The 22,495-nt window shown below is 53.9% G+C and overlaps 1 protein-coding gene across 1 annotated transcript in view; it reads right to left on the bottom strand.

The window, feature by feature from the left end:
* The window catches only part of SHANK2 (SH3 and multiple ankyrin repeat domains 2), a 144,970-nt gene that overhangs the window by 23,505 nt on the left and 98,970 nt on the right, over nt 1-22,495 (bottom strand). The window contains 4 exon segments of the mRNA XM_044919205.1: nt 2,510-2,530; nt 3,901-3,909; nt 4,201-4,281; nt 4,847-4,982. Coding sequence (XP_044775140.1) covers nt 2,510-2,530; nt 3,901-3,909; nt 4,201-4,281; nt 4,847-4,982 — 247 coding nt within the window.

Here is a 22,495-nt window from a genome sequence, read left to right as displayed (position 1 = left end):
CCCAGCGGGCAGTTGCTAGCCCGAGGGCCTGCCGGGGCCCCCCGCCTTCCAAGGGACGGCCTGTGGGTGTAGCCAGAGGCACCAGCAGGCCGGGAGGCCGCGGTGAGGCCGGTGCCACCCCCCGGTCTGGTTTGCACCCTGAGCTGCCCAGGGGTGGGGGCTCTCCTGGTGGCCTGTTCATCCTTGTGCCCACAAGCACACTGTCTGGGGACGAGGGCAGGTCCTGGAAACACCGGAGGACAAAAGTAAGGGGTTCTCGAGAGGAGGAGCTGGAAACTGCCTGCAGCCAAAGCAGACGTCAGCCTGGAGGGGCCAGGGCTGGGGGTTTCTCACTGCCGCGACAGTTTCCTGGAACTGAAGTTTATTCTCCATCAGTCTGGAAGCCAGAATCCCCAAATCAAGGTGTCGGCAGGGTGGTTCCTCCTGGAGGCTCCGAGGGAGGATCCTTCTCGCCTCTTCAGGGTTCCGGGGCTCCAAGCGTTCATTCCTGGCCCCTCCAACCTCTGCCTCTGTGGCCTCGTGTGTGTGTGTGTGTGTGTGTGCGCGCGCCTCTGTGGCCGTGTGTGTGTGTGTGTGTGCCTCTGTGGCCGTGTGTGTGTGTGTGTGTGTGTGTGTGTGTGTGTGTGTGTGTGACTCTACCTCTCCTGTGAGGTCACGGTCATTGGGTCAGGGCCCATCCCAGTCCAGTATGGCCTCATCCTGAGTACATCGGCAAAGGCCCTGTTTCCAGATAAGGTCCCTTTCATAGGTTCTAGCTGGACGTAGATTTGGGGGGACACTACTCAACCAGTATGGTGTAAAGGCCTGGTTTCCCCCTGATGCACATGGCTCCTCTGGAGTGTGGGGAATGCTTCTGAGGAGGTGAGCCCAATCACCCGGAAGAGAGGGGCGGGGGCAGTGTGGTGGGGCAGGAGCTTCTCTGTAGGTCCACCGATGTCTGATGCTCCCCACTGTGTGAGGCCGGACTGTCCTCTCCCTCACTGCAGTGAGGGGCTGGGCCTGTCAGCCAGCATGGGCCCCTGGAGCCCTGCACTGCACCCCATAGTCCCCTTGGGAGCTGGGAGGGTCATGGCCCCTGAGCCCTTTGGGGTCTTGCATGCACACCAGCGCCCTGCTCTGGCCAGGGTCAGGAAATAGGAGGGAGGGGCACTCAATCTCGAATTGCGTCCAGTCTTCTCAGCTGTTCAAAGCAAGGAGGGTCCCTTGCCTGTCCTCTGTGTCGATTCTGCTCTGGGCCATGATGGCCACAGGACTGTGACTTGTCTTTTCCCTCAGTCCGGAGTGTCTGGCTGCTGGAGGCGCCCCTGAGGGAGGAGGGTGAGTGGATGGGGCCTGGGGGGTGCAGGCCAGGGGCACGCCCTGGACAGGGGACTTCCTTGGCCAGCTCTGTTGCGCAGTGCAGCTCCTGGGAGCTGGCGCTGGGAGGCCTTCCTCAGGACGGCGTGGCACACAGTGGGGCGGTGGCCTTGGATCATGGGGCACTCAGGGACAGATGCGGTTCCGGGAAGCTTTCTGTGTCCTGGGCACCCACCACATGGCTGACGCAGTGACCAATCCTGGAAAGGCCACTGGGAGTTTCCCGGGCAGCCCCTGGGGGTGGGGGGTGGAGGCCACGGAGGGGAGAAAGGAGGCGCTCCAGGACCCACGATCCTGCCCCCAGATGTTGCCTCGTTGGATTCTAAGACCCACCCCTCGATTTCAGCATTCAGAATACCACCTTGTGTCTTTGCCTCGGTGCCGAAGGTCACGTGATAGGGTCCACTCTGCGCTCTCCCCCACCCCCACCCCCAAAAGCAGTTTTGAAATTCTTATGCTTCTTTCAGTTGTTGGGGTTAGTTGTCTCTAGCAGCCAGGTGAGAAATGCCCTAAAATGTGGATGCTGGGGAAGGAGGGGCCTGAGTCCATCAGGGCCCTCGTGGGGCAGGTGTCTCTGCTGTTCACAGCACGGCGACCGCCCCTACCCCATGCCCGTCGGCTCCCTCCTCCCCACCAGCTCAAGCACAGAAGGCACGGCGCAGGCCTCTGGGAGAGCCAGGGGCTTTCCGGGAGCTCGAGGGGGGCGGCCCCTGTCCCCCCCCGGCAATGGCAGCCAGCAGTCAGGGGTCCAGCCCTCCATCCAGTGCCAGGGGCTCCGCTGGCCTGCACCCCAACCACCTGCTGCGTGTGGCCGTGGCCCGGACACAGCATAGAGGCTGCCAGCTGGTAGGGCAGGCCCGGCCGTGATAGCCTGAGGGTCCTGCAGCCTTCACAGTCATGATGATGAGGACACAGCTCTGGGGGGAATGCACAACACGCTGTGGGGACAGGAACCACAATGGGAGAAGTGAAGCAGACGGGACAGACTGAAACAGGACGTGGTCCGGAGCTGGGCCCCTCCGGAGACCCCGGCACGGGGAGGAGACAACGCAAGGTCACGGCATCTAGACGCCACGCTGACAGCCACAGAGGGGTTCTCTTCCAGAGGGTGTGTGGGCGGGGGCTGGGGACAGACACTGGGCTCGCCCCTTACCCTTCTTCTTCCGGATGGAGGCTTGCAAACAGAAAGGGGAGCGTGAGTCTGGAGATGGCAGCGCTCCTCCATGGCCTGGCTCGGGGGCTGGAAAGCCTCACCCTCACCCGCAGCTCACGGTGGGGCGGGGGGGGGGGGCGGGGGCGGCAGACACGGGAGGCCAGGGTGTCTAGAGAGCTGCATTTATGGCTTTCCCAGGAACCCGGGGACGGGGTGACCTTCTCTGTCCGACACGCCCTGCTGGTAAACCTGCTTCCTGGCTATGGATGAGGCACTGTCCCAGGGCGTCCTTCCTACTGAGCTCCCTGCCCCTGCCCCTCCAGCACTGTGCCAACGTGGCAGGTGAGTGAGAATGGGAGCAGACGGCAGGAGGAGCCCCACGACCCCGCACGGGGGGAGAAAGGCCACGAGACACCATGGCCCTTTGGAGAAGGCAGGGTGGCACGTGCTGTCTGGTTTTAACGGATGGGCAACGGTTCTGTTGTCATCCCCACCGGTGCAGGCCAGGTGTGGGGGGATGGTCAGGCTTTCCTGGGGGCCAGAAGAAGAGGGGCTTGTGGGGAGCTACCCGTTCTCGGCAGGAGGTGGGCAGCACCATGGCAGGGGTGCTGATTTCTAGAAGGCTAGGCCTCAGTGACTGGTGAGGGGTGCTAGCTGGGAGGCCGTTGGGGCCTGGGGTAGGACCGTCTGGCTGTAGCACTGCACCCACCGTGGATGGAGGAGACCCCCCCCGCTCCCCCCGCTGAGAATGCTGCAAAGAAGAAGGGCTGCTCTGCCCTTTCCGGGGGGAGGGTCCAAAAGGTCTCCCCGTGAAGGCTGGGATCAGGTGGGAGTGAAGTCCTGTTCAACGCCAGTGAGGGGTGCTCAGACGTCACCCCGCTGGGCCAGCCGGGCCCGAGGGACAGGTTCCCTACACAGGTGCACTGATGCTCACCCTCTAGCACCTAGCGAGGCCCTCTCTGCATGCTCTGCAGAGTGAGCCCGTCAGCCCACTCGCCACTTCCGTGTGGTCAGAGCCAGCCTCCTTCCAAATGTGTCCCTGGGCTCCATGGTGACGCCCAGGCACGACATTTAAGCAGCATCTGGGCGGCCCACACCAGCTCCAGGGTCCTCCCTCTCCCAGCAGCCACCAGTGCCACTGGACCCAGGGCCCACGAGGCTCTGCACGCCCTTCCCTGTCTATCCAGCCCTCCTTTTCCTTGCAGACCTAGAACACGCCAGGAGCTCCCTCCCCCTGGTGTGCAGCCTGCCAGCCCCACCGCTGTCTACGCCAAACCCCAGGGATGCAGCTTTCTGGTCTGAGCTGTGCGTGGAGCACCAGTGAGGCAGATTTCGGGGGGGGGGCCTAGGCAGCAGGGGGGCTGTTTGGGGGACACTGTGGGGCAGCTTACCTTTATCCACTAGTGAGAGGCCCAAAAATTCAAAACAAAACAATGTTAGATGAGCCGAAAAGAGTAAAAGGCAAAACTAGTAACCACCCCCGAAGCCAGCAGGATTCCCACGAAGATGCCAACGTGGGAGCCGCCCGCACACAGGGACCTGACGCCATTCACGGGTGTCAGGTGCAGGGACCGGGGCAAGCAAGCGAGCAAAGGCCATGCACGGCCTGAGGCTGCGCAGAGGCCGGTCCCACTGCGTCCCAGGTGCTGGCAACAGCGTGTGGCTGGGCGGGCCAGACAGGCGACTCTTACCGAGCTCCTCCAGCTCCGAGGTCATGGACTTGGAGCGCAGGGTGAGGGCCGTGGTTGGAGCACGCTTGGGAGGCGGGGGAGCTTGAGGGGCAGACGGGAGAGACAGGTGTGAGAACCCGGCCAGGATGCTGCCCGCCCCACCCCCACGCTTCCAGCACAACCTGGGAGCCAGCAGCCCTGAGCCTGCAGGGAAGGCGGGCAGGCGGGCGTCCCCCCGAGGAGGGGAAGCAGCAGTGGTCACCCACGGAGGCTCCACTGGGGCCGGGATGGGTCGGGACCACCCTGCCTGAGTGAACACAAGTCTGCGGAGGGGAGGCCGGTCCAGCTCTAACGGCGCTGTGCCTGCCGGTGCCTAATGGGACTAACAGTCCCGGCAGCCTTGCAGCCCCTCCCTGGCCGCCCCCCCATCACAGCAAGGACATGGGCCTCGCACGTGTCCTGTGGCCCCCCAGACCCCGGGCTGCTGAGCACAGCCTTGCCTGCTGCCATCTCTGTCCAGTGGGCCAGCCCACAGTCCTCGCTCAGCCTCCCTTGTGGCTTCTTTCCCTCCTCTTGGAGGGCCCGCCCCAGCGGGAGGAGATGTGGGGACACCTGAGTGTGTCCAAGCACAGGAGGCTGGAGAGCAGGGGCGGGGCGGGGCGGGCACCTTTCTTCCTGGCGGTGTCGTCCGGGTCGAGATTCCTGGTCACCGTGACCACCTTGAGGACGAGGTGGTTCCCTCCCTGGCGGATCATGTTCACCACCTGCCGATGGCCGACTTTGACAACGTTCTCGTTGTTCACCTGCAGGAAGACAGGGGCTGTGGGTGAGGGGCCTCGTGGGCCGAAGGGAACAGCGCCTCCCCCCCACCCCCCGCCCTGGGGCAGCAGCAGCCCTCCCTCCTGACGGACGGATGGACAGACGGACGGTCAGCAGGCTGACAGCATGAAACCACTGTGGCTTTGGAACCAAAGGTGCTTTTGGGGGGACCAGAGGGAGGCCGCTGTGGGGGCTGCAGACCACCTGACCGCAGCCAGGGGGCCCATCGCGCCGTGCGGGGCAGTTTCCAGCGGCTGGGTGGCCAGGACGGACTCTCATCTCACCCGAGGGCACTGAGGTGCTCACTCTGGCAGGCCTCGGGGAAAGTTCCTGGCCGCCGGCCATGTGCAAAAAGCCAGACAGGAGATTTCCAGGGTCCCGGGGTGTGGCCCTACTGCTTTCCATTTTCACACTTAAGAGGAAACACTAATTGTTTCTCACATATTTTGGGAACACACATCACACTAAAATGGCCCATTTCCTCCGGGTGCTCCCTCCCTCCTCCTCTCCTGTCGGGGAGGCTGGAAAAGGCATAAAAGCTTGGCTGACAGGGCGCTAAGGGCCACGGTCCCTGCCCTGCTCATCCAGGGACCCCAGATGAGGCCCCCATTGTGGCCACTCTGGTGTTTGCTGAGCTCCTGGCCATGGCCTGCCCCTTGACTTCCGTCTGTCCCCATGGCATTGGCAGGCAGAGGCGGGACTGAACGCCCCTGGAGCTAGGCCCAGAGGCAGACCTGCTTTGTCTGCTCCAATCACCACTGCCGGCCAGGGAATGAAGACAGGGTGGACCGGGTGAGAGCACAGAAAGAGGGGGGATCTTGGGCGTTTGGGCTCCACACCTCCAGCCCGCTGAACTGGACCTCTCCTGGGGGCGCTGTGGTACCTGCCGTCCCCACAAGCATCCAGGGTGAGCGCCAGGCACAGAGGGGTGGCAGAGGGGGCAAACCCACAGATGGTGGAGTTCATGACCACCCTGTGCACTGTCCTCCAAGAAAGAAAAGCCCCCGACTGCAAAAAACAAGTGAGAAGAACCCGATACCCGCCCCCCCCCCCAACCGATGTCTCCATGTTGCCATACTTGCTCCTGCTGTGGATTCCCTAAAAACCTTTCAAGTGCAAGGTCGCCTCAAGCAGAGATGTTATCAGGCTTGGTGACTTCTCACTGTCCTCATACCCATGCAACCAGGTCTGCACACCAATGATGGGCACACTTCCCAGAGAGCCTCGGAGCGCCCGGCAGGGGGACTCGGGGGAGGGGGGGCACACTGCAGCTCTTCTGGGCCTCCTGTACGTGCCCCAGAGAAGTGACTGTTGCTCATTCATTCACTCATCCACCACTCTTGCTCAGAGCACCCACTAAAAGCCAGGACATAAGAGGTGATTCTGGTGGGTGGTCTGTCCCTGCCCCCTCATGGGGGGTTGACCACACACAGGTCAGTGAACAAGTGTGACTCCAGCTGTGCTGAGTGCCACCTGAAACAGGTCCCGGCAGGAGGGGATGGGGGGCCTGGCCCCAGGCACGGGCTGAGGGAGCCTCTCTGCAGGAGGATGGGTGCCCGCAGTGCTCCGGGCCCTGCCTCCTTCCACCTGCAGGGAAGCATCTTTGCCTTCGGCAGTCCTATCTGGAAAATCCCAGGTGTTCCTCCTCAGGCTGGGCACCCCAAGGTGGGAACTGCACTCCCAGCTGCCTCTGCTTCCCAGTGAGGACAAGTGTGGCACTTGCTCCGGGACAAAAGGACCAGCTTCTCAAGCCTGCTCTGACTGTGGCCCCTCATGCCCTCCTTTCCCCCGTGCATCCTCCCCTCAACCAGCCCCATCTTAAGTTCCCACCCTGCTTTGGATGGAGTCCATCCCCCAGACTGAGAAACATACCAAGGTCAGAGCCACGGGCTGTGTGGCTCCGGGCTTTTGTGGACAGGTGCACAGCTGAGCACTCTGACAGCGAGAGTACAGGGGTGCCAAGTGCATGTGCTGTGATGCCTACAAATTCCCTCCTGTCAGAAGCGCAGGCAGAGGCACAAGGCAGCACTGTTCAACTTGGAACCCACAAGACCAGGCCCAAAGGCAGGACGGGACACTCAGCTACATTCTACTTTCCAGCACAGGGCGCCCAGAAGAGCAAGAGCAGAGCCCTGCTTTAGAATTTCCCAGCCTTTAAACAAACTCAAAATTCAGTTTATCCCACAATGGGACTTTGGAACCAGCTACCGGCCCTAAAACAGATGCTCTGAACTGCATGTGTGGTGACAGGAGCCTCAGAGACCGAGCAGGTGAAATGCTTGCTGCTTCCTCAGATGCCCGGTTTGGCATGTTGAGCTTCTACGGGGTTCCAGTGTGCCTCAAAGTACCTGGGCCTGCAATTCTGGCACGCTGCCACCAGGAGGAGGTATGTGCCATGATCACCTGCCACATTTGTAGAACGTTAACGCAAATCTGGAGGCTCCTGGGATTACAGCCTCGAAGAAGAAAGAAATGGATTATAAGTCACGGATCCAGTTAACGGCAGGGCAGAGTAGCATGTCTCTCCCTTCGTTGTTCTTATATACAGACATGGAGTCACCTAAGGAGGAAGCACACCATGGCCACATCCTAGTGGAGGGCAAGAACCCAAGACTGTCATCCACCACGGTTCAGAGAACTGTGAAGAACAGGAAGACAGGCCTTCTGTACTTTTGTCCTTTTCTAAACCGTCCTCTTCTTCCACTCAAATGGTTATTCCAGATATAAGACTCACATGTACACACAGTTTAAAGAGACAGAGAGCTACAAGGCTTGTTACAAAACCCAGAGGACCCACCACCCAGGTCCCACTTCTCACTCCCAAAGCCTTCAGCTCATTCTTTCTAATCTATCCCTGTGTCTCTAAACATGCTTATGAAGTTCCTACTTGATGTTTATGTTTTAGATGTTGTCTGCTGACACACCACAATGGCAAATGATGACTTCTCTTGGGGTACTGAACGGCAGCACAGTTGGCAGTTGTGGACCAATTAATTCTCTGTTGCGTGTGTATGAGTGTGTTGAGCAGCATCCCTGGATTCTACATGCTAGCTGCAAGCAACATCCCCTTCCTCCCAAATGTGACAACTGAGTGTGTTTCCAGACATCACCAAATGTCCACTGGGAGGTCAGAGTCGCCCTCGGTTGAGAACCACTAATTCAGGTCTTTTCTCTCATTCCCCCCTCCCCTCCCCAGGACTTCCACTCTCAAGTTATAGTTCTGTCGTAATTCCAACTAGATCGACACTCGGGATGTAAATCACGACTGTAATATCTATTCATAGCTAAGCCATATAGTAAATCATGATTACTTTGTCTTTTCCCATACATTATGTTTTCCCTGGGGTGAAATCATTTTCTATTGTTTGTGTGTTGGTTTAATTTTTTATGTACTTAACAGTAATTCCAATCCAAACACTTCCTAAATAAGTAAATCTCTTTTCAAAATCTTCAAATATGTTGGGTATTTTGCTAAGTTTATCTTCTTGAAGAAATTGCTCCCAAAGACTTCTGCTCTTCTCGGTACAATGTGGATTCGGTGTTCTCTATGCCTGTGTCCCCAGGATTCCTTTCAATTTGGTCTTGTGTTGGGGTCATCTGAATCCCAGACCCCCTGGATATATTGATTGTTACTTGGTATAAAGCCTCATTTTTGGTAAAGGACATTCTCTAGTTGCTTCCCAATGAAGGGAATTTGGGAGAGGATTTTTTTTTTTTTTTGAGACATTGTTTATTGAAAAATGGCTTTTTAAAAAAGATTTATTTATTTGAGAGAGAGTGAACAAGTGTGAGGAAAGAGAGAGAGAGACTCTTAAGGAGACTCCACACCCAGTGTGGAGCCCAATGCGGGGCTTGATCTCATGACCCTGAGATCATGACGTGAGCTGAAACCAAGAGTCAGATGCTTAACTGACTGAGCCACCCAGGTGCCCTGAAAATGGCTTTATCTGCACACTTAACTGGGAATCTGACTGGGTACAAAATTCGAGGTTGGAGGGTAAGGTAAAGAAAGCTCCTAAGACCATCTCCTCTGTAGGTAACACAAAGTCTGGACAAAAAGTCCCCTTACCCCCAAACTCAAACAAACAAGAATGACTCCCTGAAAGCTCTGGGGTGTGAACGGAGGTAGGCAGATTTTGGATGGGAGTGGAAAATTGGAAGCTTTGGGCCATGGGCAGAGTGTGATGTAGGTCACCTGATGCTCTGATGAAAAACTGCAGCCTTGGGGCACCTGGGTGGCTCAGTTGGTTAAGTGGCTGCCTTCGGCTCAGGTCATGATCCTGGAGTCCCTGGATCGAGTCCCGCATCGGGCTCCCTGCTCGGTGGGGAGTCTGCTTCTCCCTCTGACCCTCCCCCCTCTCATGTGCTCTCTCTCATTCTCTCTCTCTCTCAAATAAATAAGTAAAGTCTTTGGAAAAAAAAAAAACTGCAGCCTTTCTGGCTTGAGAAATCAGAGGACAGAATGTGGGGTGGCCACACCTGCCAAAGTGAGGGGAGAATCCCAGAAAAGAGAGAGCCAGAGAATGGCAGCTCCATGTTCTGTGTGTAAACTTTCTCCAGATCTCTGATGGATGTATGAACTGTGCTTGCACAGGCCTGACCAACACAGCTTGCAGATGAGGCTAAAGTGCCTGAACCTAAATTTGAGCTGCTGCTACTGCAGGCTAGACACTTTGCAGTTTGAGACTAACCAAGGTAATTACCAGCTAAAATGCAAACATCAACACTCATCCAAGGAATGTAACAGAATCCAGACTGTCACAGCATAATCTTCACAATATTCAGGATACAGTGAAAACCTACTTGATGAACCCAGACATGACTAAGAGGTTGGAATTATCAGACAAGGATTTTAAGCAGCTATTAGAACAATACTCATCTCAGTATAGGAAAATACACTCATATTGCATAAAAGGTAGGAAATATCATCAAAGAAATAAAAATGTAGAAGTGAGAATATTAAAACTGAAAAATACAATGTAAGTTAAAAAATGCACTGGATGGGCTTAATAGTGAGATGGATATGGCAAAGAGTGACCTTGAAAAAGCATCAACAGAATTTATCCAATATGAAGAGAGATTCTGTCCACTTTCAAAAGTGGACAGAATCTTAAGGACTTGTGGGACAATGTCAAAAGGTCTAATATTTCGAGTCCTAGAAGGGGGAAAAATTGGAATCCCAGGACAAAGAAAATGAGTCAAAAAAAATATTTTAAAAAAATGATGGCTGAAAATTTCCCAATCAGGTGAAGGACATAAATTTACAGATTTAAGAAACTCAGTGAAGTTGTGCCTGGTGGCTCAGTCGGTTAAGCGTCTGCCTTGGCTCAGGTAATGATCCTGGGGTCCGGGGATCAAGACCTGCATCAGGTTCCCTGCTCAGCGGGGAGTCTGCTTCTCCCTTTGCTGCCCCCTCCTGTCTCTAATTCTTTCAAATAAATAAAATCTTAAAAAAAAAAAAAGTGAATCCCAAACAGGATAAATAAAAAGAATATCTCGCCCAGGCACATTATAGCCAATCTGGTGAGAGCCAAAGGTAAAACGAGGAAATCTTCAAGCAGCCAGAGAAGCATGACATGTTCCTTAAAGAAGAACAATGATTTCGATGACCGTGAACTTCACATCAGAAACCACGAGGCAAGACTGTGGATCATTTTTAAACTGTGTAAATAAAATAACTGCCAACCTAGAATTCTATATCCAGTGAACATATCTTTAAAGAATGAAAGCAAAATAAAACATCTACAGATAAATGAAAACCATGAGAATTTGTTGCCAGCAGACCTGCTGTTAAAGGCAGTTCTTCAAGCTGGAGGGGAACGACACTAGATCTTAGAGGCATAAGGGTATCAGAAGTGGTAAATACATAGTTAAAACACTAAAGATGATTTTTCCCTCTTATTTAAAAAATAGTTGTGACTGAGGCAAAAATAATACCGTCTTGTGGGGCTTACGACGGCAGGAGATGTGACGCCTGTGACACCGTAGAGTACATGAAGGCAGGAATGAGGCAGACACACCTACTTGGTTGCAAGGTTGTTGTATTTCCTGTGAACTATGCAGTATGAATTCTAAGTGCACTGAAAAGTGAAGGATGTACACTGTAATCCCAGAGCCCACCACTAAAAAGAACATAAAGTACGGCAAAAAGCCAGTATATTAAAATGGAGTTTTTTTTTTTTAAGATTATTTATTTATTTATTTGACAGAGAGAGAGACAGTGAGAGAGGGAACACAAGCAGGGGGAGTGGGAGAGGGAGAAGCAGGCTTTCCGCTGAGCAGGGAGCCCGATGCGGGGCTTGATCCCAGGACCCTGGGATCATGACCTGAGCCGAAGACAGATGCTTAATGACTGAGCCACCCAGGTACCCCTAAAATGGATTTCTAAAAGTAGTCAAATAGGGGCACCTGGGTGGCTCAGTAAGTTACGTGTCTACCTTAAGCTCAGGTCATGATCTCAGGGTCCTGGGATCGAGCCCCATGTTGGGCTCCCTGCTCAGCAAGGAGTCTGCTTCTCCCTCTGCCCCTCCCCCCTGCTCTCTCTCACTCTCTCTCTCTCTGAAATAAATAAATACATCTTAAAAAAAAAAAAGTAGTCAAATAGTCCAAGAAAAGCAGACAGGGGGGAGCAGAGGTAAAGAGAACAGATAAACAAACTGGTGGGCCTACACTGAAGGGCACCAATAATTGCATTAAATGTTAATGGGCTAAAACTCCAGGTAAAAGGCAGATATTATAAAAATGGATTACAGAGAAATATCTAATATGCTGTGTGTGCCCTTTAGGTACAAAGACACAGAGAGGTTAAAAGCAAATGAACACAAGGTTTCCCATGGATGGAACACCTATATTAATATCACACAAGAGAGACTTCAACTACTTTGAATAACAGTTTGGCAATTCCTCAAAAAGTTCAACACAGAGATACGAGATATGAGATGACCCCAAAACTCCACTCTCAGGTATATTCCCAAGAGAACTGAAGACATGCTCACACAAGTACCTGCACATAAAATTTCATGGCGTTACTCCCAGCAGCAAAGAGACGGGGATGGGGGATGAGGAATGACTGTCAATGGGCGTGAGATCTCGTTCTGTGACAAAATGTTCTAAAATTAGACTGTGTTCATGGTTGCAAAATTCTGTGAATATACTAAAATCCACCACAGTGGGCTCCCTAGGTGGTTGAATTTTATGGATATGAATTATATCTCAATAAAGCTGTTATTTAAAAATAGACTCCAGGAAAAGAGTATTACCAGAAACAAAGAGGGATGCTTCATAATGCTACAAGAGGTAATTCATAACGAGGACGTAACAGTCATAAACATTTATGCATCTGCTCACAGGGCTTCAATTTCCTGAAGCAAAGTTTGACAGAATAAAAGAGAGAAATGGGCATCTCTGCAAATACAGCAGGACACTGAATACCCCTTTGTGTTCAGCTGGACAAGAAAATCCGTAGAGACATAGATGATCTGAACAAACATCTTGAACCAATTGATATTTATGGAATAGTAACTATATTCCCTGGGCCACACAGGTCTAGTTTGGAAGGAATTTTGCTTTAGGAGTTTGAAGGGTATGCTTCACTTACTTTAGTTTCCAGGTTTGTTCCAGAGGGATCTGGGACCTGATCATGTTCATAGAACCTGCATCTGCTCCCTGCTGCACCCCCCCCCCCCCCCCGCCCAGCCAAGGCTGGAGAGCCCTGCAAGATCGCCTCTCTACTCCGGGCTGTCTGAGGTGTGCTGACGTGTGTGGCTCTGCCCTCACCTCCCACGCTGGGTCCCTGGGCGGTGGGGGGTGGGAGGCACTCTTCCACTGGTACACTCATGCTCTTCCGTTCCAGAATGCTTCCTTCAACTAAGTCTTGGCCATTCATTCCCTTGCTTTCCCTTTCTCTTTGAGGCAGTCTTATTCCTTCTGGACAGGTCCTCCAATTTAATTATCTTTTTTCTTTAATTTCCCACATCTTCTCTTTCTGGGAGATTCCTGTCGGTTTTATCTTGTAGTCTACCTGTCAGAGTTTTCATATCTGCTATAGTATTTTTTTTAAAGATTTTATTTATTCATTTGAGACACAGAGATAGAGAGAGAGAGAGAGCATGAGCAGGGAGAGAGGCAGAGGGAGAAGGAAAAGCAGACTCCCCACTAAGCCAGGAGCTGGATGTGGGGCTCGATCCCAGGACCCTGGGATCATGACCTGAGCCGAAGGCAGAAGCTTAACCATCTGAGCCACCCAGGCACCTCTGCTGTAGTATTTTTAAATTCAAGAGGTCTGATTTTGTTTTGTGAATGTGACTTTAAAAAGGAATATTTTTTGTTCTAACTTCAAGGATGCAATATCTCCTCTTATCTCACTGAGCAAACTCATAATACCTTTTCATACTCCTATTCTCCCTGCATGGTCTGTGTCCTTCATCTCTTCCATGGCATGTTTGTTTGGGGCTCTATCTTCCATATTAATTCTTTTTTTTTCCATAGGAAGCAGAAAAATGATTTATGCCAAAAGATGGCAGAGATAAGAAAGTCATCCTGAAAATACACTTCAGTGTAATTCCACTGGGACACATATTCCCTGTGAACATGCTCTCCTACTGACTGTGCCCCTGGAGTCTGAGGGACTTGGGACAGTTTTTAGATACTTCATCAATTCCCATGTTGTGGGCAGGCTGGAGTCATCTATCAGTCCCCGGGTTCCAAGGGGGAAAGCAACGTATTTCTCAGAAGAATAGCACCTTCTACGTCAGAAGAGTGCACAAACATTTTGCAGAGTCAGCATACTTTAGGTTAAGCAGGCACAGAAATCATCAAAATGTAAAAAAGGTGACAGGAATGGATACTACATTGTAGAATAAGATATTCATAAGTGGTGTGGATGTTTAAGGCAGATGATGGCCAGAAGAGGTGAGTCAAAGAACGTGTTCTGCGTTTGGAGGTGATTTTGCATCTAGAATTCAATGAGTGAGCACTGGGGAGCGGGGCTTCCTCCTCAAGCCAGTGATACTTGAGGTACCAGATGGTTCAAAGAGGGGTGGAGTCAGGCCAGAACTGCAATCAGCCAAAAGACAGTGCAGCCTCTAAGATAAATAATAAAATCTTAAAAAAAAAAAAAGGGAGCTCCTGGGTGGCTCAGTCGGTTAAGTGTCCAACTCTTGATTTCGGCTCAGGTTATGATCTCAGAGTCGTGGGATCAAGTCCTGCGTTGGGCTCCATGCTCAGCGGGGAGTCTGCTTGAGATTCTCTCTCTCCCTCTGCCTCTCCCCCCTTTCTCTCTCAAATAAATAATAAATCTTAAAAAGAAAAAAAAAAGCAAAAGAGAGAGCAGTAAATGGAACAGGTCACTGGTGTGTTGATGATAACTCCCCAGGTGGGATCCTTAGGGATGAACCCGGGCACCAAGAAGCCGACGAGGGAAGGCCCCAGAACACACTCATTATGACATGGAACACTGTGAGGCCCTTCATGCCATGGGTGCTACCAGAGCTGCTGGCCCTGCCCTGCTGCCTCACTTTCTATAGTAATTTCTTCATCCGCGCACGATGCTCCCTGGCAGGCAGCGCATATTTAGGAGCAGCCCCTAAGGAACGGATTTCTGTCCAAGTCTGTTTTGTGAATACTGACAAGCTAACTCTAAAGTTTCTATGGAGGCACAAGACCCAGAAGAGCCATCTCAGTACTGAAATCAGAAAACTGGTACTACCTGACTTTAGGACTTACTATAAAACTACAGTAGTTGGGTACTGGTGAGGGACTAGACAAATCGATCAGCAGAACAGAAGACAAAGCCCAGAAACAGACCCACACAAATATAGTCATTCGATCTTTGACAGACAAGCAAAGGCCATTCAGTGGACAAGAGACAGACTTTTCAACAAAGGGCTGGAACAATAGGACATCCACCTGCAAAGAAAAAAAAAAAAAGAATCTAGACCCAGACCTCACACCCTTCACAAAAACTTAACCCCAAATGGGTCATTGACCTAAATGTGAGACACAAAACTGCAAAACTCCTAGAAGATAATGCAAGAGAGTATCTGCGTGACCCGAGTCCGGCAATGACTAACCATTGAAGAAAAAATTGGTAAGTAGGACTTCATTAAAATGAAAACCTCTGCTCTGCAAGAGACACTGTCAAAAGAACAAGAACAGCCACAGAGTGGGAGAAATTCTTTGCAAAACACAGATAATGGACTGGCATCCAAACACACAAAGAACTCTTAAAAGTCAACAGTAAGGAAATAAGCAGCCCAATTAAAAAATAGGCAAAAGATCTGAACAGACACTTGCCAAAGAAGACATATAGATGGCAAATAAGCACATAAAGATTCTCCACGTCATGTATCATTAGGGAATCGCAAATTAAAATGACATACCAGTGCACACCTATCAGGTGGCCCAAATCTAGAACGCTGACGCCAAATGCTGGCAAGGATGCGGAGCACCGGGAACTCCAGCTCACTGCCAGTGGGGATGCAAGATGGCGCAGCCACTCTGGAAGATGGACCGGCCGTTTCTTACAAAACCAAACATGCTCTTACATACAATCCAGCAACTGCACACCTTTGTATTTATCCCAAATAAGCTGAATGCCCATGTCCACACAAAAACCCGCACACAAATGTTTATCGCGGCTTTATCCATAATTGCCAAAACTTAGACACAACTGAGGTGTCCTTCAGCAGGTGGATGGATGAACAAGTTGTGGGACATCCAGACCAAGAAATATGATTCAGTGTTCAAAAGAGCTCTCAAGCTGCAAAAAGACACAAAGGAAAGAAGCCAATGCGTCTTATTGAAAGAAGCCAATCTGAAAAGTCTCCATCCATACTGTCTGATGCCAACTACAGAAAATGCTGGAAAAGTCAAAACCGTGGAGACAGTCAAGATCAGGGACTGCCAGAGGATGTGGGAGGGAGAGATGAACAAGTGGAGCACAGAGGAATTTGAGGGCTGTGAGCCTGTCATTCTGCTAGGGCTGTCATATGGTAGTGCTAGACACATGTCCTTTGTCCAAACCCATAGACTGTACAAAGTGGAGTGAACCCTAAGGTCAGTGGTGGATTTTGCTTAATAATAACGTATCCATGCTGGTTCGTGAATTGTCCCAAATGTACTACACCAGAACAAGATGTTACAAGTAGGGGAAATGGTGGTTGGGGAGGGGTGAGGGAGTATACGGGAATTCTCTGTGCTTTTCACTCTCTTCTGTAAGTTAAAGCTCCTAACACATAAAGTCTACTCATTGGAAAAGAAGCTCATTTCTACCATTTCTGTTATGGAAAAAGTCCCTCAAATATGCAAAAGCAGAGAGGCAGTTACACTGGACAACTGACCGCCGCCATCTCACCCACCAGCGTCAGCAAGGATGTGTTCGTGGTGTCCCAGTTCCTCCCTCCCCCATGCACCCCTGCCCTTGGCGGATCCTGGTGGAGGGAATTCCAGCTTCCTATCACCTTGCCTGAAGGCAGTTCAGCATGCTTTTTATTTAAAGATCCAGCCCTGTGGTAAAAACATAATAGCCACAATACCATGATCACCTCAAAAAGCAACTCGGATTGCTCGGATCGTCACATAAATGCCCTCTCGTGGCTGTGGTCTCATGCCTGCGCCCGTGTGTGCAGTCGGCTTGGAGTCATGAGAGCTACCCATCGCATCTGGCCGGCACGTCACTTGTCTCATTTAATCTATGGGCTTTCTTGGCCCCTGGGGACCCACATGTTGGAGGAACAAAGATGTTGCACCCTCCCTTTTGCCCGTCACGCTCCCGTGTCCTCTGTCTTGCTGTCGGCTGGAGGTTGGAAGCTGGACCACGTTCAGGTTTGATCGGGGCAGGTGGTGCCCTGTGCCCCCACATCAGGCGACCCTGAAAGTCTGCGCATTTTGTGTGCTAAGATTTAGTCGGAGGAGGTGGGTTCAGGAGCGGCCAGCCAGATCCAGAGCCCGTTTGTAGCAGCCCCTGGATTCTCCGCATCTGGGGGCGTGAAATGGTGATATTCTACTTCTGCTGTTCCTTCTCCTGTTATTAGTTGGAATAATTTTTAAAGAGAAACTTGCCTTTCTCAACAGTTTGACTGTCCCCAGGTACTAAGAAGGGCTAGATAAATGCTTGCTCCTTCTTCTTCTTCTTTTTTTTTTTACCAGTTTTCAGATTAATGAGTTTGTCCCTTCCGAAGCAACCCATTCTTTAAGAAGTGTCACTATGAATTCAGGGATGTTTGAAAACCATTTTTGATATATTTGAATCCACGGCAGTGACTGACTATCCTTTGTTTTTAAACAAGCTTTTTATTTTAGAACAGCTTCAGATGTGCACAGAACTTGGGAGGGAGGCAGCACAGAGGGCTTCCCTGGACCCCACACCTGCTGTCCCCTATGTGTACACCTTACATTAGGGTGGTGCGTCTGCAACCAATTTTGACACGTTATTATATTAACTGAAGCCTACGTCTATTCAGATCTCCTTAACTGTTACCCAGTGCGCCTCTTCTGTCCAGGACCCCATCCAGGACCCCACATTGCCATCAGCCGAGTCTCTTTAGACTCTTTTTGGCTGTGACAGCTCTCTGACCTTCTTTGGTTTTGATGACCTTGACAGTTCTGAGTACCTATCAGGAATTTTGTAGACGACCTCTTAATCACAATATTCCCCTCACGATCAGACTGGGCTGTGATTGGGAGGAGGACCCCAGCGTGAAGTGCCCTTTCCACCCCATCATGTCTGGGCTCATGCTCCTCACCTGACTCGTCCCCGTGATGATGACCTTGCTCACCTGCTGGGGTGCACGTCAGGTCCCGGCCTGTCCCTGATGGCAGGAAGTCACTGTGCTCAGCTGTACCTCGGGGTGGGTGGTTACGGCCCATGTCGCCGAGAGAAAGAGCAGGGTAGCCAGCCTCATAAAGTTTAGGGATTCTTCTTCAGGGGAGCATTTGTCTCCTCTCCTCTTTCCATGTTCAGCTGTCTATTCACATCCGTAGGACTCATGGATACTCCTTGTGTTACACTTCGGGTTATAACCCAGAACTACTTTGTTTACTCTGCTGCTCACATTGTCCCAGCATTGGCCCCCCGAGCGGCTGTGTCCCTGGGCCCTGCCCGCACGCCCCGCACTTTACCGCTTCCCTCCTGACCCCCCTGGCTGCCCGGGGCCACTCTTCCCTTCATGCTCCAGTTGTCCGGCCTCTGCTCCGTGCAGCATCTTCCCGGGACGTTGTGCAGCTTGCTGCAGAGAGCAGGTGTTTGGGCTCTGGGTGCACATCTGCTGACGACCTCAACTGCAACTGAAAACAGGATTCGTACGTCTCTGATTTTACACTTTTCTCTCTTCGCTAAAAATCTGGGCTCCTAATGACTCAAGTGAAGGTAATGGTTTGTTTGCTCGCCCAATCTATCTGTCTGCGTGCGCGTCATCTGTTAATCAGCCATTACGATCATTAGCTTCAGGATAACAACACGGCGCCAGGACCAACGGTCTAATTACTGAACAGAGCTGAAGACTTCCTGCCTTCCGCTTGCAGCCGTACGCAGACTGTCGCGGGAAACAATTTCTCCGTGAATGCTACTAATTTAATTAGTGGTTATGTTCGTTTACATTATTTTGTTTTTGACTTTTAAAATGTTGATTGGTGTTTTACAATTATCTGCAATTTTCACCCAATTTCATAATCTGATCTATGAAACAATTGGTACTCGGAATTGTCTTCCTCCCCCGGGTCCCAGAGGCAGCACTAAATTGAAAAAAATGGGGTGTGTGGATGATCTTCCACTAAAAAGAAGAGATGAGCAGATTCCTGTGTGTGGGGGGGTGCATGAGTGCATCTGTTCCCAGCCTGCACAGATGGGAGCATGCCGGCCACACTTTTCTGGACCTTGCCTCTTCCACCTAACGGTGCATGCTGGAGACAGCCCCAGGGCGGCACCCGGAGGCGGCCATCTCTCCTGACGACACCCAGTCTTCCGCCGGGAGGCGCCTCCGTGGTGAGTGCCGCTGGGCATTGTACCAGTGTGTCCCCGGGACGCCTGGGCGGGGCCTGGGGTTGCGGGCTGTAAGGGCTCCTTGTGCAGGTGTCCTGGGCCCCGGCTTGCCCACACGGCCAGAGGGAGCCTGTGTGGGGTGCTTCCCCTCCGGCCGCCCTCTGGACACGGGTCTCTGACAGCCTGGCCCCTCACCCAGCCTCAGGCATGGGCCAGCCGGCCACCTGCTCACACGAAGTCCTTCAAGGATGCCCTCAGCCCGCCCGGTCACCTTCCGAGCATGTTATTCCCTCAGTTACCACAGCATCGGAGGAGAGAGAAGGTCACCACCCGCTTCTCCGAAGTAGCCCTCTGCTGGAACCCAGCCAGGCGGCCTCACCCCTGGGGCCTGTGCAGAGGAAGCAAGGCTGCCCCGGGGTTGGCCAGGTGCCTTGGCCTCAAATGCCACGCTCCGCTCTGGGCAGCCGGCCTGCAGCAGTGGGCGGGCTGCCTTGCCTGGGACTTCCTCCAGCCCGGAGCTCCACTCCACGCCCCCTCAAGGAAGCTGCGTGCAGCGAGGGCAGGCGGTGAGCAGGGGGCTTGCGTGCACCAGCCAGCCATGGGTGCAACCCCCTGGTGTGGGCCCAGAGCGTGGCCGCTTTCTTCCTGTGCTGCCCAACCCGTGGGGCCCATGCAGGCACTGTGGGGCGCGTTTCCGCGTTCACTTGGGTTAGGCGCGGAGCCGCGTGCATGCGTGGATGGCGCGTCCTGTGCTGAGCACAGGGGTGGCTGGCCTCGCGTCAGCGTGCATCACGACGCTGAGATCCCGAACCACAGCGGGTGCTCAGTAAGTATCTGGGAATGTGGAAACACACTGGGGGGGGTCCAATACCTGCGTTCAGGTCCCAGCTCCCTGTTTCCCGAGGGAACAAGTGACCTGGGACCAGGGCTTTGAGCCCCGGCGGCTCCATCCGCAGTCCTGGGAGAGTGAGCCCCCGCTGGTTTCCTCCAATCCCACAGGCAGGGGTGAGGATGGGTGTGTGACACCTGAGGAGGCAAAGCCAGAGGCTGTGCTCTGCGGGGAGGGGCCGCTGCACCCCCAGCCCCACGTCCCCCCAGGCTCTTCTCCTAGGCAAGGGTGGGCTTGCAAGCCGGTCTTTCTGACTGTCTGATCTAAGCAGCCTTCGTCTCTGTTCTGCCAGGGGTCGGTCCTGTGAGGACAGGCGTCCGTCACTTCCTGTGATCCTGCTGGGGCTGATCTGGGCACGAATCGGGGACTTGGGGGGCTCTCAGCCCATTACCTTGTCATTCTCCTGGTGGATATCTATCATTTCAGTTCAAGAGCAGCAGCTTACAAATGTCACGTGGAGGCTGGCTGGCCGGGCTGGGAAGCCAGGGTGACCTTCCGTGACAGCGTCCCCCTCCCGACCCCAACCCCATCTCCCAGAGCTGCCCTCCCTCCTCATCGCTCCTGCTCAGCGTGGCCACTGTGGCCAGTGCCAAGGCCCCACGGGAGCTCTTCGGGTCCAGAGGCCCAGGCTTACCACTGGAATAATGGGAGGGGGCCTGGCCGTGTCTGCAGCATGACTGGCGAAGCAAGATCAAGAGGGCACGTTACGCGAGCCCTTCCAGTGTGTCCCCATGCCGAGGACTTTACGTGGTTCTGGCATCAATCCTATGAACGGCCCAGAACTTCTGCATGGCCTGGCCTTAGGGCTGCGGGTGTCCAGCTCTGCCAACACCTCTGCAGCTGGGACCCTGGTGACAGTCTGGTGCGTGCGTCCAATGGGCAGGAAGCATGTGTACCCCAGCCCATTCTATAGAAGGGAGGGAGCTAAATGCCAGTTCACTGAGGCTTCTGGGGGCTCGGCGGCCTGGAACGTGGTAGAAGGTCCCCTCCAGCGTGGAGACAAGCTGCCGCCCTCACCCCACCCCACCCCACCGCATAGGCATCCATGTGCGTACACGGGCGTGGTCCACGTTCTGCCGGGAGCACCGGACGTCCCGACACAAGGCAAGGGAACTCGGCATTTGGTGAAATGAAGGCGCAAAAGCCAACAGGCTCCCAGGGCAGGTCAGGGAGGGAGGCAGGGCCTCACGGTTGCAGGATAAACTCGCGCCAAGGCCAGGGCAGGAGAAGGCGGGCCCCCCGGCTCCCCAGTACCCCTTCCCCAGCCTGTGGGCAGCTCCTCTGGTTGTGTCGAGGTGGAGGTGGGGTTAAGAGCTGCCCAGGATGCCATCCTTCCAGCCCCGCCTCCCCAGGGCTCCTTGTCCCTCTGACGGAGCCCCCAACCCACCTCATGGCCTGAGGGTAACTGGGACCCTGCGGTAAACCCATAGCTGAGGTAGCCCTGCGTGTCTGTCGGGTAATTAGTGGCCTGGGGTCTGGACTGGGCTCAGCTGTAGGTGGGCCTATGAACAGCGTGGGCTGGGCTCAGCTGGGGGAAGGCAGATTACCCACGGGAGGGTGACAGGCCCCACTCACTGTAGCCCCTTATGAGGCCCCCTCCCCAAGGAAGACTCACCCAGCAATGCTTCCTAATGCTCCCCCTATCCTAACAGCAGGAAGACCCCCTTCCCTCCTCCCTTCCCTCCCGAACAGCCCTGGTGATGGGGATTTGCCCCTTCCCAAGGTACGGCATCTGTGGGAGCCCAGCTGGACCTCAGCTCACCTTCGTGCACCTGCTGGTTCCGCCCTCCACCCCGAGAGCACCCTGACCCCCTCCCAGGGATGTGCCAGCCACCCAGTCTCCTCGCTGCAGACAAGATGCCCCCAGTGCTTCTCTGCATGATGTTCTGGACCCTTCCTCCCACCTGGCCTGGCTGCTCCAACATGGCCTTGAACTCTGCAGCCTTGGTCTGGGCAGGCCCCATGCAGGGCAGAGGGCCACTGAGGCCTGGTCCTTGACATAAGCATTACCTTCCCGGACCACATTCTCTAGAAAGTTCTGCCGCTGCTCCCAGGACCCCTTGACTTAAGCCCTCCCAAGAGGGTGGCTGGCCTGAAGACAGACGCGGGCTGCCCCCTTCCTCTGGGCAGAGCCTGGACGTCATTCTGGAACAGCCCCTGTGGGCTCAGGTGGGCCTGATTCCGGCCAGGGAATCCTAAAGTGGTTGACTTCCCGGTGTGTTTAAAATAGTCGTTTTGCTCTTAACTCAGAAGGCCAATCACTAAAACAGGATTCTAGCAGCTTCGCGACAGTACTAATGCGTATAAAGTCAGCCTGGCCTTTCGAGGGGGCGTCTCCTTGCTGAGATGCTGCGTGGCCCCCCCGGGCCAGGACCCCATGGCCTCCCGCAACCCCGCTGCCACCCAGGCCACCTCGCCAGGGAGGGGCAGCCCCGTCCTGGGCACTCGGAGCCCAGGCACAGCGTGCACGTGCCCGGCCCCTCCCGCAGGAGGCCAGGGCTGCCCAGGGAAGCGGCCCCTCCTGCAGGCGGCACCCAGGGTCCGTGGCTGCGGCCTGGGCGAGGGCAGGGAGGAGGCTGTGGGGGCCAGGCCAGGCGGCCGGTCCTGGGGCCCCGTCCTGCTCCATCCTG

The sequence above is a fragment of the Neomonachus schauinslandi genome, chromosome 11 (genome assembly GCF_002201575.2).
Source record: "Neomonachus schauinslandi chromosome 11, ASM220157v2, whole genome shotgun sequence".
NCBI classification, from domain to species: Eukaryota; Metazoa; Chordata; class Mammalia; order Carnivora; family Phocidae; genus Neomonachus; species Neomonachus schauinslandi.
This window is presented reverse-complemented; position numbering and strand designations above follow the sequence as displayed.